The 15,247-nt window shown below is 48.8% G+C and overlaps 2 protein-coding genes across 3 annotated transcripts in view; both read left to right on the forward strand.

The window, feature by feature from the left end:
• Nucleotides 1-15,247, forward strand: part of LOC310689510 (cathelicidin-2-like) — a 64,012-nt gene that overhangs the window by 36,733 nt on the left and 12,032 nt on the right. The window lies entirely within an intron of this gene.
• The window catches only part of LOC310689504 (cathelicidin-related peptide Oh-Cath-like), a 69,409-nt gene continuing 58,271 nt past the window's right edge, over nt 4,110-15,247 (forward strand). The window contains exons 1-4 of one of the 2 annotated variants that reach the window (XM_083467296.1): nt 4,110-4,485; nt 6,707-6,814; nt 8,623-8,706; nt 9,391-11,057. In XM_083467296.1, the coding sequence (XP_083323422.1) occupies nt 4,294-4,485; nt 6,707-6,814; nt 8,623-8,706; nt 9,391-9,522 (516 nt within the window). In that variant the 5' untranslated portion in view covers nt 4,110-4,293 and the 3' untranslated portion in view covers nt 9,523-11,057. Of the gene's footprint in view, nt 4,486-6,706; nt 6,815-8,622; nt 8,707-9,390; nt 11,058-15,247 lie in introns of those variants that run through there. The other variant, XR_014517446.1, reaches the window with a different exon arrangement.

A 15,247-nucleotide genomic window follows, 5' to 3' on the forward strand; every position in this document is an offset into this window, starting at 1 on the left:
GACTCTGAGAGCCAAGTAGGAATTCTGTATGAATTTGCATTTTTGTGGTCTAAACCACAGAGCCTAGGGCTTGCCGATCAGAAGGTCGGCGGTTCAAATCCCGGCGATGGGGTGAGCTCCCGTTGCTCGGTCCCTGCTCCTGCCCACCTAGCAGTTCGAAAGCACGAAGTGCAAGTAGATAAATAGGTACTGCTCCGGCGGGAAGGTAAATGGCGTTTCCGTGCGCTGCTCTGGTTTTGAAAGAAGCGGCTTAGTCACCCTGTCTGCGGACAAAATGCCTGCTCCCTCGGCCAGTAAAGCAAGATGAGCACCACAACCCCAGAGTCGTCTGCGATTGGACCTAACGGTCAGGGGTCCCTTTACCTTTATCCTTTACATTTGAAGGATGCGGGTGGCACTGTGGGTTAAACCACTGAGCCTAGGACTTGCCGATCATAAGGTCAGCGGTTCGAATCCTCGCGACGGGGTGAGCTCCCGTTGCTCGGTCCCTGCTCCTGCCAACCTAGCAGTTCGAAAGCACGCCAAAGTGCAAGTAGATAAATAGCTACCACTCCAGCAGGAAGGTAAACGGTGTTTCCGTGCGCTGCTCTGGTTTGCCAGAAGCGGCTTAGTCATGCTGGCCACATGACCCAGAAGCTGTACGCCGGCTCCCTCGGCCAGTAAAGCGAGATGAGAGCCGCAACCTCAGAGTTGTCTGTGACTGGACCTAATGGTCAGGGGTCCCTCTACCTTTATTCTTTACATTTGTACAGTGGTACCTCGGTTTACGAACAGTCCTTTTTACGAAGTATTCGGTTTACAAACTCCGCAAAACCAGAAGTAGTGTTCCAGTTTGCGAACTTTACCTCGGTCTATGAACGGATGCTGAACGGTGGAAGGGCACCGGCGGCAGGAGGCCTCATTAGACTCACTGATGGGGTCCAAAGGAAAGCAGAGCAAGGCGCTGGGCACCGGCATGTTAAGATTTGTGTGTGTTACTCAGAGGAGACACAGGGCACTTCTAGGCTGCCACGGTTTGGGGCTGAGATTCAGTCACATATTGGCAAATTCAGGGTGCACAGTGAAAGCCTTGAGCAAGAAACTCACTTCCCCAAAAGACAGCCTCTTTGCAATAAGAAAGTTACTGGAAAATGTGCTGTGGGGTCAACACTTGCTTTGATGCAACAGAATCTGACTTCCCCACAGACAAATCAGAATGGCCACTCATTGAATAGCTACAGATAGATCAAGAGGACTGCTCTGTAGGGTTACCCCAAAGCACCCACTTTTGGGTAGGCAATATTATTTTTATTTTGGGGGCTGACACAGGTGCCAAAATATATTGGCTGGCCCTGAATATGGGCATTATCCACATTCAGAGCCCTGGTGCCTCTGAATGTCTGTGTTGTTGTTTAGTCGTTTAGTCGTGTCCGACTCTTCGTGACCCATGGACCAGAGCACACCAGGCACTCCTGTCTTCCACTGCCTCCTGCAGTTTGGTCAAACTCATGCTGGTAGCTTCGAGAACACTGTCCAACCATCTCGTCCTCTGTCGTCCCCTTCTCCTTGTGCCCTCCATCTTTCCCAACATCAGGGTCTTTTCCAGGGAGTCTTCTCTTCTCATGAGGTGGCCAAAGTCTTGGAGCCTCAGCTTCAGGATCTGTCCTTCCAGTGAGCACTCAGGGCTGATTTCCTTCAGAATGGAGAGGTTGGATCTTCTTGCAGTCCATGGGACTCTCAAGAGTCTCCTCCAGCACCAGAATTCAAAAGCATCCATTCTTCGGCGATCAGCCTTCTTTATGGTCCGAATGTCTATTGCTGGGAAAAAACAGGAGGGGATAGTGCCATTGCATACAGTCCAAAATTTCTCCGATTGGGACATCCTATTCCATGGGTAGGCAAACTAAAGCCTGGGGGCCGGATCCGGCCCAATTGCCTTCTTAATCCGGCCTGCAGACGGTCCGGGAATCAGCTTGTTTTTGTTAGAGGGGGATTTTCCACTGGTGGCAGATGACAGAGACTATGACACCATGAGACCGGTGTAAAACCAAATTAAATAAAGGTTTTATTTCAAAACAGCAAAGCTTGTGGGTGTTTTTCCTGGAGGCAGAGTTCAAACTGCAGCTTTTCTCTTGTAGTCATGGCCAGCTGTACCCAATCAGCCCAGAGCTCACAGAAACTGTTCTTAAAGGAACAAATATCCCTACTGCTTCTCTGCAGAATGATTCCCAACAGTTTTTACATGAGTAGAATGTGTCCTTTTATTTAAAATGCATCTCTGGGTTATTTGTGGGGCCTGCCTGGTGTTTTTAAATGAGTAGAATCTGTGCTTTTGTTTAAAATGCATCTCTGGGTTATTTGTGGGGCATAGGAATTCATTCATTTTTTTTCGTCGAAATATAGTCCGGCCCCCCACAAGGTCTGAGGGACAGTGGACCGGCCCCCTGCTGAAAAAGTTTGCTGACCCCTGTAACCTATTCCATAATAATAATAATTTTATTATTTATAGCCCGGCCATCTCACTGGGTTGCCCCAGCCACTCTGGGCAGTTTCTAACATGTATAAAAACACAATAAAACATTTTAAAACTTCCCTACACAGGGCTGCCTTCAGGTGTCTTCTAAAGGTTGTCTAGTTACTTATCTCCTTGGGTCAGGGGTCGCATAACTCCATACCTTCCAACATTTCTCTGATAGAAATAGGGATGTCCTAAGGCAGGGGTCTGCAACCCGCAGCTCCGGAGCCGCATGCGGCTCTTTTACACCTTTGCCGCGGCTCCGGGGCGGATACTAGTGAGGGGAGGAGGCGCATTGTGCGCCCCAACACTCCCCACTGTGGCGGGCGCTGTACTGGCTGTGACGTCGCATGGGGGCGGTGCGTGCGTTAGTCACGCACCGTCCCAACGTCACCTTCCCGCCCGCTGTCAGATCGGAGGGCAGCGGCGCGCATGCTTTAAATGTCGCAATGGTTTTGCGGCTCCCAGTTGTTGTTTTTCTTCGGAAACGGGTCCAAGTGGCTCTTTTTGTCTTAAAGGTTGCAGACCCCTGTCCTAAGGAAAAGCAGAACATTCCGAGGTGAAATCAGAAACTGGGACGGCTTCTGTAAATCCAGGACTGTCCCTGGAAAATAGGGGCACTTGGAGGGTCTGATTTTGTGCTCAGCTCCTGATTATAATAATAATTTATTATTTATACCCCACCCATCTGGATGGGTTTCCCCAGCCACTCTGGGCGGCTTCCAACAAAGTATTAAAATACAGTAGTCGGTTAAACATTAAAAGCTTCCCTAAAGAGGGCTGTCTTCAGATGTCTTCTAAAAGTTTGGTAGTTGTTGTTCTCTTTGACATCTGATGGGAGGGCATTCCACAGGGCGGGTGCCACCACCGAGAAGGCCCTCTGCCTGGCTCCCTGTAACTTGGCTTCTCGCAGCGAGGGAACCGCCAGAAGGCCCTCGGAGCTGGACCTCAATGTCCGGGCAGAACGATGGGGGTGGAGACGCTCCTTCAGGTATACTGGACCGAGGCCATTTAGGGCTTTCAAGGTCAGCACCAACACTTTGAATTTTGCTTGGAAATGTACTGGGAGCCAGTGTAGGTCTTTCAAGACTGGTGGTCCTGGTGGCCGCTCCCAGTCACCAGTCTAGCTGCCGCATTCTGGATTAGTTGTAGTTTCCGGGTCACCTTCAAAGGTAGCCCCACGTAGAGCGCATTGCAGTAGTCCAAGCGGGAGATAACCAGAGCATGCACCGCTCTGGCGAGGCAGTCTGCGGGCAGGGAGGGTCTCATCCTGCATACCAGATGGAGCTGGTAGACAGCTGCCCTGGACACAGAATTGACTGGATTCAGAAGGTTTTTACATTCCCAGCATCTGCCACATAACCTGCCCACATGTGCCTATTAGCTCGCCAACACGAGGAGTGCAGGGATTTTTCCAGTTACAGGTTAACTTCGAAAGAGCTGTTCAAATGAGAAAAGGCGCAACCTGTATTTAAAAAAGCCCCTTCCTTGTATGAAATGTACTTCCTCATGTACTTCTCAGGCCAAGCCCAGTTCCCAGACTGAACATTAAAGGACACCTTCCCCCTTCCCCCTCCCTCCCACCCACAAAATATTTTTCCATGTTGCTTAAGTTTGGGCACCAGAATTTTGCATGAGCACATAGGAACTGAGTCACTGGTTTGCGGGGGAAACCCCAGGCCGCTGACCAATCAGCACCCGATCCATGCAATTGACCGCACATAAAAAGGGAGACTCCTGGACCCAACAGGCTACCTCAGCTCCCAAAAGCCACCGGCAGAAGGGATAGATCGGAGGCTATGAAGATGGAGAGCTCTTTCTGGAGAGTCCTGCTCTTGGTTGGGGCAGCTGCCGCAACCACCGTCTTGCCTCCTGCGAAGGAACTGTTGAGCTACGAGGACGCTGCGGCGCTCGCTGTCGACCTGTACAACCAAAAAGCAGATGAAGAATTCACCTATCGGCTTCTGAAAGCCGCCCCTCAGCCAAACTGGGTAAGTCCACCTGCGATTTCTGCAATCTGGTGTCCCAGAGGACATGTTTCAGGCTGCAGCTGTGCTTTCCAGGACAAATGCAATCCAAAACATCTGCGGGCACCAGGTTGGGGAAGGCTGGCATGCGCCGTCAATGTGCACGGCACGTTCTGGGGTTTTATAAACCAGAAGGCAGGTTTGAGATGCTGTGGACGCACTATATCTTTAAAGTACATTGACTTCCCACCAAAGCATTCTGGGAACTGTGGTTTGTTAAGGGTGCTGGGCGTTGTCACTCTGAGAGAAGTAAGCTACAGTTCCCAGGATTCTATGTGGGGAGGTCATGTGTTTTGACTGCATGGTATATATTTAGCCTAAGGCCACCTGTGCATCTGTTTCCATCCTCCCTCTGGGATGGATGGAAGGAAGGAAGGAAGGAAGGAAGGAAGGAAGGAAGGAAGGAAGGAAGGAAGGAAGGAAGGAAGGAAGGAAGGCACTCAATGTATCAGACTCCCATATTCTGGTACTGCTGGAGAAATTTAAAAGGGGGTTCCTAGGCTGGAGGCATCCGGCACAGAAACCCAAAAGAAAAGGATGCAGTTTCCAGGTGAAAAGATAGGCCTTTATTGAAAAACAAATGCCTAGGGACAGTCTCAGAAATAAGGAGAAGGCTGCAAAGAACAAACATGCGAAGCAATGTTTTTTATACACTTCCAGATTACAGCGGAACCTTGGTTTTTGAGCGTCTCAGAAGCCGAATAATTCGGAACCCAGACGCCAAAAACCTGCTTCTGTTTTCGAACCTGCCTCAAAAGTCTAACGGCTTCCAAGGCTCGTTTTTCATTTCCCCCCATTGATATTGCAGCCAGACCATTGATCCTCGGTTTTCGAACGTTTCAGAAGTCGAAGGGTCTTCCAGAACGGATTACGTTCGAAATCTAAGGTTCCACTGCATACATTCCTATTCACCAATCGAAGGATCACTGCAATCTTAGCGGTTGCGACCCAATGTCATTATCCTGAACTAATCAGAATCACTTAACTCTTCAGATCAGCCCTTATCATAATATCATGTGATTACTGTTATAAGAAAAAACGGTTCCTTTCCCCTTATGGGGTACCCAAGAACCCGTATAGAGTCCTTACATAGGTTCCCTATTGGTAGGAGAAAATAACAGAGGCCAACCAGAGAATATTGAGAAGCAAAGCAGCTAGTAAGCCTGATCTCTATTGATCTGTTGCAACAGGGTCCTCACTCACCACATACAGAAGGGAGGAGGAACCCAGAACATTGGTGTGCAAGCTCTTATATAGACTTTTGGAATTGCCCACCCTGTAGCCCAAGACCACCCCCCAAAACATCATACATACATCACAGAAGGGGTGGTCTACAGCAGAATCCTGTCTGGCAGGAAACCTATTAATGGGTTTACCTGGACAGCCTGGCTATTCTTTTGTGATGATAAATATTTAATTCCTGAGTCCAGGTCACAGGCTCACCCTAAAGGTAAAGGGACCCCTGACCATTAGGTCCAGTCGTGGCCGACTCTGGGGTTTCGGCGCTCATCTCGCTTTATTGGCTGAGGGAGCCGGCGTACAGCTTCCGGGTCATGTGGCCAGCATGACTAAGCCACTTCTGGCGAACCAGAGCAGCGCACGGAAACGCCGTTTACCTTCCCGCCGGAGCGGTACCTATTTATCTACTTGCACTTTGACGTGCTTTCGAACTGCTAGGTTGGCAGGAGCAGGGACCGAGCAACGGGAGCTCACCCCGTCGCGGGGATTCGAACTGCTGACCTTCTGATTGGCAAGCCCAAGAGGCTCAGTGGTTTAGACCACAGCACCACCCACTTACCACAGGCTCACCCTATTCATACCCAAATGTGCCCTTAAGGCAGGATTTGTGAGCTCAGAGACAATGAGGAAGCTTTTCCCATTTCCAGCCAAACTGCAGAGGAATATTTGAGGTCACTGCAAGAGTAAAAATGGCTTTAGGACTGTTTTCCTGTACTGTTTACAGACATGTGGTTTCTATATTTATGTATCTGTTTGCCTGGTACATTTATGAACATTTATTTTACATCATAGACCTTATAATTCTCATAACACGCCTGCCCAAAATGTTTGTGCGATTGATGCAAATCAGGACAACAGGTTTGGCGATATCACTCCCGCTCCCCACTAGTCGCAGGCGAGGTTTTTGGACTATCAGCTCTGATTTGGTTGCTCTTGTTTGCCTCAGGATGCGAGTTCCGATAGCGCCCAAGAGCTGAATTTCACAATCCAAGAAACCGAGTGCCTGGCAGAGGAGGAACGCCCCGTGAAGGAATGCAGCTTCAGAGACGGAGGGGTAAGGCTGGGCGAAGTGGGGTTGAGGAATCTGTTTCAGCCCACGGTTTGCATCTGCACATGGGCTGCTTTTGTTGTAAATAAAAAATATGCCCTTTTCCCTTATGGGGTATCCAGGAGCCCATATAGAGTCCTTACATAGGTTCCCTATTGGTAGGAGAAAATAACAGAGGCCAACCAGAGAATATTGAGAAGCAAAGCAGCTAGTAAGCCTGATCTTTATTGATCTGTTGCAACAGGGTGCTCCCCTCACACGCAGGAAAGGAGGAGGACCCACAAAAATGCTGTGCAAGGGCTTATAAAGATTTTTGAAATTCCCATTCTCTAGATCAAGACCACCCCCAGAAACATTATGCATACATCACAGAAGGGGTGTAACCTAAGACCACCCCTCAGATACATCCCACCTACACCACAGAAATTTAAATGTTGTTTTTCTCCTGTCACAGTTTATCTCCTGTCTGGCAAGTTACTTGATTGGATTGCCTGGGGAGCCTGGCCATTCTTTTGTAGTGGTAAATACTTATTTCCTGGGCACGGTCACAGGCTCACACCCTATTCATATCTTAAATGTGTCCTTAAGACAGGATTTGTGAGGAAAGAGACAATGGGGAGGCTTTTCCACTTTGACCTTGCAGAGAAAACATTTGGTCAGTTTAGGAATCAAAATGGTTCCAGGTTGGCCTTCCTGTTGATCTATGTATGTGCGGTTATGAACATTACCATATATCTAAGACCATAAAATTCCTATCACACTTTCTCGAGGTCACGTCCAGCAGGCTGTTTTCACAGCAGCTATTATGGGATGGCCATAAGCAGAACCTGAACATCACAGCACCCTACCCTTCTGAAATTCCCATCAACTGGTATTTTGAGGTATAATCCCACAGGGTTTTCTCAAGCATCAAGACATGGATGCAGAGGCGTGGACTGATCCGAAATCATATCAAAATGGCTTAAACCCAGTGAACACAATGCTTTCATAGCTGGCACAAATGGCTTGCTCCTTATTTTTTTATAATTCCTCATAGCAATCCCACCTGATCACTACAGCTCTGAACCTCCCAACATTCAGCTGCGTTTGATGGCCTCTCTCTGTAAAGACTGAAATGAAAAGGACATTAAGAAACTTTTTCTTGTCTTTATACTGTACTTTCCTGGGCAACCAGCCGGGAGCTGCTGACAGCACCCTGACACCAGCGTAGTCATCATTAGTCTTGTGCCAATGTGTGGACGTACCCAGACTTGCACTGCACACATGTGCCACACTCACAGATGCCACAAGAAATGTACACATTCAGCCCATGGACTTACCATGCTTGCCGTCATGTCAGTACGAAGTCACATCTGAAGGGAGGGCCTTCTTGGTAGTGGCGCCCGCCCTGTGGAACACCCTCCTTTCAGATGTGAAGGAAATAAGTAGCTCTCTTATCTTTAGAAGACATCTGAAGGCAGCCCTGTTTAGGGAAGTTTTTAATATTTAATGCTGTATTGTTTTTAACACTCAATTGGAAGCCGCCCAGAGTGGCTGGGGAAACTCAGCCAGATGGGCGGGGTATAAATAATAAATTATTATTATTATTAAATTATTATTACACACTCCTATACTTCCTGTTCACACACACACACACACACACACACACACACACACCACACTGGTAGGCCCCTGGGTGCCCCTGGGCACCACGTTGGTGAACCCTGTGCCAGGGTTCAAACCAGGGGCTAACTGCATGCAAAGCTCTACCCCCAAAGAGAGAGGCTTCTCCTGGCTCCAACCTTGGTTTCACCTCCCATTTCCTCCCATTGCAGGTGGTCAAGGAATGCTCCGGCTTTTACTTCCTGGCTGAGAATCCACCTGTGGCTATTGTCACCTGTGAAGCCGTAGAGGACGTGGTAAGACAGTATTTCGGGGCACCTTCCGAGGTGGAAGGGGTTAATTAATTTTTATAATGAATGATTTTAGAATGTTGTTTATGTTGTACTTTTGTACTGTTTTATTGTTGTTAGCCGCCCTGAGCCCGGCTTCGGCTGGGGAGGGCGGGATATAAATAAAATTTATTATTATTATTATTGACGTCGTAACGTCCTTTTAACCAATTTGTCATGTGTGAAAGGAGTTCCCCATGGATCTCACCAAATTCCCAATCGGTCAGACACAGGATTCGAACACACAACCCTGTGATTAAGAGTCTCATGCTCTATCAGCTGAGCTACCCCAGCTCAGCTTCATCGTTGCTGAGTTCATCAGCTAGACTGAAAGGGAACAAAGGCTTGATTACCTAGTTCCTTGCAAGGTGAGGGGAAATGGACATAGCTAAGCCTTGCAGGCCAGCTTACTCTATGGTCTTAACCCCTTCATGTGTTAATTAGACTTAAGCAAGTTGGTTATATGAGGCTGGTTATCCCACAGCATTTCAGCCAGTAGGACTGAGACCTGGCAGCAAACCAACAGCCAAGAGAAGGAGGAGTGAGAGAGAGGTAGAACCAGGCAAGCTGGCGCCCATTTTGGTGGTCCACAGTCCACCCGCTGAGGGACGAGATCCTAACAGGAGGCTCTTTTTCTTCTCTCCTCTGCAGCCTGAGCCCAAACGGGTGAAGCGGTCCTGGCTGAAGAAGAAGTTTAAGAAGATCAAGAAGGGTGTCAAGAAGGGTTTCCGCAAAATCTTCAAGGGCAAGGGAATCATGGTGGGAGGGACTGTCCGCTATTGAGATGGAGAAATCCCCAGGAACGTGTAAAAAGCTCCTCTCTGTCTCTTCCGCACACACTTTCTCCCATTCCAACCTGTTCCCCCTTCCTCAGATTTTCCTTTTGCCCACCACCCTGTTGCCTTGGTAACGCTTGCCAGCCATCACCAACCTGGTGCCCACCTGAACTTCCATCAGCCCCAGCCATGCCGGAGGAGACACGCAGTGGCGATGGCTGGTCCATTCGGGAAAATGATGCACTGCCCATCCAGCCCGATTCTGTCCTCCGATGCCCTCCACCTTTCCGCCTTCCTAGTTCCACCCAGTCCAGGGGGTCTCCCTGCCTGCCATCCTCTTCCTCGGTGTTGCCGTTGCAGAACTCACCGGAAGGATGGAGTTGTGCTAGGAATTTTGAGGTCTTAGATATATGGTAATGTTCATAACCGCACATACATAGATCAGCACAGGAAGACCGACCTGAACCAATTTGATTCCCAAACTGACCAAATGTTTTCTCTGCAAGGTCAAAGTGGAAAGGCCTCCCCATTGTGTCTTTCCTCACAAATCCTGTCTTAAGGGTATGTCTGTGTTTGAATAGGGTGTGAGCCTGTGACCTGGCCCAGGAACTAAGTATTTATCATTACAAAAGATTGGCCAGGCTCCTCAGGCAATCCAATCAAGTAACCTGCCAGACAGGAGATAAACAACAACAGGAGAAAAACAATATTCAAATTTCTGTTTTAGACCGCCTTTTCTGTGATGTAGGTGTGATGTATCTGAGGGGTGGTCTTAGGTTACACCCCTTCTATTGATCTGTTGCAACAGATCAATAAAGATCAGGCTTACTAGCTGCTTTGCTTCTCAATATTCTCTGGTTGGCCTCTGTTATTTTCTCCTACCAATTGGGAGCCTATGTAAGGACTCTATATGGGCTCTTGGATACCCCATAAGGGAAAAGGGCAATTTTTGTTTACAACAGAGTCAAAACTAGAATTGGCTGCTCCAACCATTCTTGCCTCTAGCTCCACCAGTTGTTTAGGAACACAGAAAGCTGCCCAGTTTTGAATTGCACCCACTGGTCCATCTGGTTCAGTGTTGTGTACACGGACTGGCAGCAGCGCTCCAGAATATCAGGCAGGGAGTGCCACTGGGAATCAAATCTGGGACCTTCAGCTGGATCCCCTCCACTGAGCTACAGCTTTTCCCTCAACCATTTAACCGGGTTCCTCTACTGTTGTTCACCTCACTTTCCACCCTACCAGGGTCAGTGCGCACCAGTTCTGACATGCTAGCAGAGGCTGATGGGAGTTTTGATAGCTCAAAACAGGTGGTTGGTGCAGACTGATCGAGCCTCTTCCTTCCTCTTCTCAAAAAACCCACTTTATTTTGCATGCAAAAAATAAAATAAAAACGCTTTGAGTAATACTTGTAATGTACGAAAAACTATGGTAAAAATGGAGTATTTTTTAAACAATTCTAAACGATGACGTTGATGCTTAATGTCTGAATTTAAATTTGCAATGTAAAACCCAATAAAAAAAAGATTTGACATAAAAAAACCTCTTATTTTGGTTTCCCGCTCTGATTTTTGTCTTCTCTCCATTTACCACACCAATCTTTTTTTTTCTTGAGTGGATATTTTTCACAGCTTTGTGGGGAAACTGCTCTTCCCCCCCTTCTTCTTCCTTTCACTTCTTGCCTGGTTAGATTTATAATCCCACAAAAAGAGTCCTGCCGGCTTGAGCGCAACTGGACATTGCCTGGCACACCTGTACAAATTAAATTCAAAGATGCTGCTGCAGACAAAGTCTTGGCGATGCTTTCAATCCTGACGTGCAGTTCCTCCAGAGCGGCTGAGAAAAAACTGTCATGTCCCTAAAACCTGGAGCAACCGACAGGGTGCCATCCAGATGTTGTTGGACTACAAGTCCCATAATTCCTAGCCACGGGACATCGTCGTCTAGAAGGCACTGCGCTGGGCTGCCTCTGTTTGGGTCAGGAGGGGTCACAGTGGGTGTGTTGCTGTTATCATTATTTGGAAGCAATAAGATGAATAAAAATTGATTTTCTTGGTTGGACTAGATGAGCCTTGGGGTTCCTTCCAAATCTATGATTCTATGATTCCATGACTACACCTCCCAAAATCCCCAGCCAGCCGGACAGGTAAAAGGTAAAGGTACCCTTGACCGTTAGGTCTTGAAATATACTCGGAGTCGAGAGTGGATTTCATGCTCTTTCTTCAGCTCATAGTGGTGAGGAGGAATGGAAGTTCCCCCAGAATGTCTGCCTTATACACATTATTTTCACAATGGGCCACACGTGATTGGCTGATTCCGGGATTCTCCTGTAGGCCAATCAGGTTGCGGATTCACTTCCACCTGGAGCTGGATTGGGTGGCTCCTGTGGACCAATCAGACTGCTGTATTCTGAATCTTATTGTTCTAGGACCAATCAGACTGCTGCATTCTGAATCCTATTGTTCTAGGACCAATCAGACTGCTGCATTCTGAATCCTATTGTTCTAGGACCAATCAGACTGCTGCATTCTGAATCCTATTGTTCTAGGACCAATCAGACTGCTGCATTCTGAATCCTATTGTTCTGGGACCAATCATACTGCTGCATTTTGGAACCTATTCAACTCAGTACATAACAGGTCCAGTCGTGGACAACTCTGGGGTTGCAGCGCTCATCTCGCTCTATAAGCTGAGGGAGCCGGTGTTTGTCCGCAGACAGCTTCCGGGTCATGTGGCCAGCATGACTAAGCCGCTTCTAGCAAACCAGAGCAGCGCACGGAAACGCCGTTTACCTTCCCGCCAGAGCTGTACCTATTTATCTACTTGCACTTTGACGCGCTTTCGAATTGCTAGGTTGGCAGGAGCAGGGACCGAGCAACGGAAGCTCACCCCGTCGCGGGGATTCGAACTGCCGACCTTCTGATCGGCAAGCCCTAGGCTCTGTCGTCAAAACCTTGGTTTTCGAGCAGAATGCGTTCCGGAAGTCCGTTCAATCAAAGCGACCAAGACCAAGGAGTGTCCTGCAGGCAATTGGAAGCCACGCCGGACATTCAGCTTCTGAGGGAAAGTTCACAAACCGGAACACCTACTTCCAGGTTTGCGGCATTCGAGTTCCAAGTTGTTTGTGAACTAAGCTGTTCGAAAACTAAGGTACGACTGTATAGAGACTACACGTGTACAGGGCTCTGAGAATGAGGGAGAGAAAACATTATCTATTTCATAAAATCAACACATTGTAGAGTTGGAAGAGACCACGAAGGTCCTCTTGTAATTTAACCCTCTATAATGCAGGAATCGCAGCTAAAAAATTCCTGGCATCCAACATCTGCTCAAAAACCTCCAAGGAAGGAGATTTCTCCACCTTGTTTGTTTAATGAATTTATAAACCGGCCCCTATTTGGAACTGTCATGGTGGTGTCAGCGGCGTAGCGTGGGTTATCAGCAACCGGGGCAAGGCAAGTAATTTGCGCCCCCTAACCCAGGGCAAGGCAATTAATTTGCGCCCCCTAACCCGGGGCAAGGCAAGTACAGTAATTTACTCTCCCAAGCAGCAGCAGCGAGGCTTCTCTTTCCCCCGCGCTCTCCTGGAGCTGCCTCTTTTCTTTCCTTTTTTCCCCTTTCTCCAAGGCTTTTCGCTTTCTCTCCTTAATTGATTCCTCCTCCACACCGCAGCGTTTCCTGGCTGCTCCCCCCCCCTTCCCCTCTCTCTCCTCCTCGCTCTGCTTGCCTTGCCCTGCCCTGCCTGAGGGCGCCCTGAGGAGACTCCGCTCTCCTTTTTGACCAGGCGAGGTGGAAAAGTCTCTTCCCGCCCCCTCGCCAGACTCCCTGCTCGGCTCGGCTCACTAGCCAGGCGGCCAGTGGAGAGAGAGCCGCAATTACCATAAAGCTCCTCTCCCTCCGCTTCGCCAAGCTGTCAAAGCCCGGCAGCAGCAGGCGCAGCCAGACCCCCGCCAGCCAGCCAGCCCACCTGCCCACCCGCCGGCTTCCTCTCCTTTTTTTGCCCGCGGCAGAAGGCTTCGCTCTCCCCCTTCTGCGACCTCCTCGCCAAGCCGAGCGAGCGCGGGCTCCCTAACCCGTGGATTTTAGTAGGGGCAGAGAGCTGCTAGTGTGAGCGCGCCCCCCGCCCATGTTGCGCCCGGTGCGGCCGGCACCCCTGGCACCCCCCACGCTACGCCACTGGGTGGTGTACAGAAAAAGGTTTTTTAAAACAACAAAATACAAAGTTTAAACAATAAATCGTCCCCCCTTTCTCAGTCCTGTGAGGATAGGGCAAGGAGCGATGGGGACAGAAACTAGAGATTTTAAGCCAAGGATTTAGAAATGTTTCCTAAGTGTTAGATCAGATCCATCAAAGAAACTGGTCTCTCAGGAAGGTTCCTCAACCCTCATACTGATTCAGTCAACTGGAAACCCAGTTTGCTCAACTCTTTACCAAAAGAAAAGAGAAACCCAAGCCACAAACCAAACCCCAAACAGCCATCTCTCCTGGTGCCAGCCCTGTGTGCCAACCCACTCTGAAGCCAGCGGTAAAAGCCACACCTGACGGTTTAAACGATCGCTTGAAATTTCCTCCTCCCTGATGGCTCCTGGACATTATCACTTCAACAGTATACTTGCAGATTTTAAAAAAGAAATAAAAATTTGGGTGGGAAAAGGAACTGTTCACAAGTCACGGTTTTTTTCCACTTGAAAAGTTGCCATACGTCAAGAGTGGCCAAAATTTGTTGTTGTTTAGTCATTTAGTCGTGTCTGATTCTTTGTGACCCCCAGGACCAGAGCATGCCAGGCCCTCCTGTCTTCCACTGCCTCCCGCAGTTTGGTCAAACTCATGCTGGTAGCTTTGAGAACACTGTCCCACCATCTCGTCCTCTGTCTCCCCTTCTCCTTCTGCCCTCCATCTTTCCCAACATCAGGGTCTTTTCCAGGGAGTCTTCTCTTCTCATGAGGTGGCCAAAGTATTGGAGCCTCACCTTCAGGATCTGTCCTTCCAGTGAGCACTCAGGGCTGATTTCCTTCAGAATGGATCGGTTTGATCTTCTTGCAGTCCATGGGACTCTCAAGAGTCTCCTCCAGCACCATAATTCAAAAGCATCCATTCTTCGGCGATCAGCCTTCTTTATGGTCCAGCTCTCACTTCCATACATCACTACTGGGGAAACCAGAGCTTTAACTATACAGACCTTTGTTGGCAAGGTGATGCTCCAGAGAAGCGGACACGGAGCAATCGATCCAAACTACAAGAAAGAAGATTCCACCTAAACATTAGGAAGAACTTCCTGACAGTAAGAGCTGTTCGACAGTGGAATTTGCTGCCAAGGAGTGTGGTGGAGTCTCCTTTTTTGGAGGTCTTTAAGCAGAGGCTTGACAACCATATGTCAGGAGTGCTCTGATGGTGTTTCCTGCTTGGCAGGGGGTTGGACTCGATGGCCCTTGTGGTCTCTTCCAACTCTATGATTCTATGATGTCTCTGCTTTTTAAGATGCTGAGTGGCCAAAATTGCAGCTTCTAAATGTTGCTGGAAACCAACTTCCCGGGCTGTCCTGTCCATTGGGCAGATGGAGGCAGCTGCCTCAGGCGGTGGAATCTGAGGGACATGGATGTGGTCCCTACTGTTGTCACTGTTGCCAGAGAAACTAGGAGAACTGACCACAGCGGGTCCCAGGTTCTGGCAAGTGGCAAGAGAAACTGATGAACTATGTGGAACTGGCAAAACTGACATACAAATTGCGAGA

This window comes from Podarcis liolepis (assembly GCF_965112155.1).
Source record: "Podarcis liolepis genome assembly, chromosome: 12".
Lineage (NCBI taxonomy): Eukaryota > Metazoa > Chordata > Lepidosauria > Squamata > Lacertidae > Podarcis > Podarcis liolepis.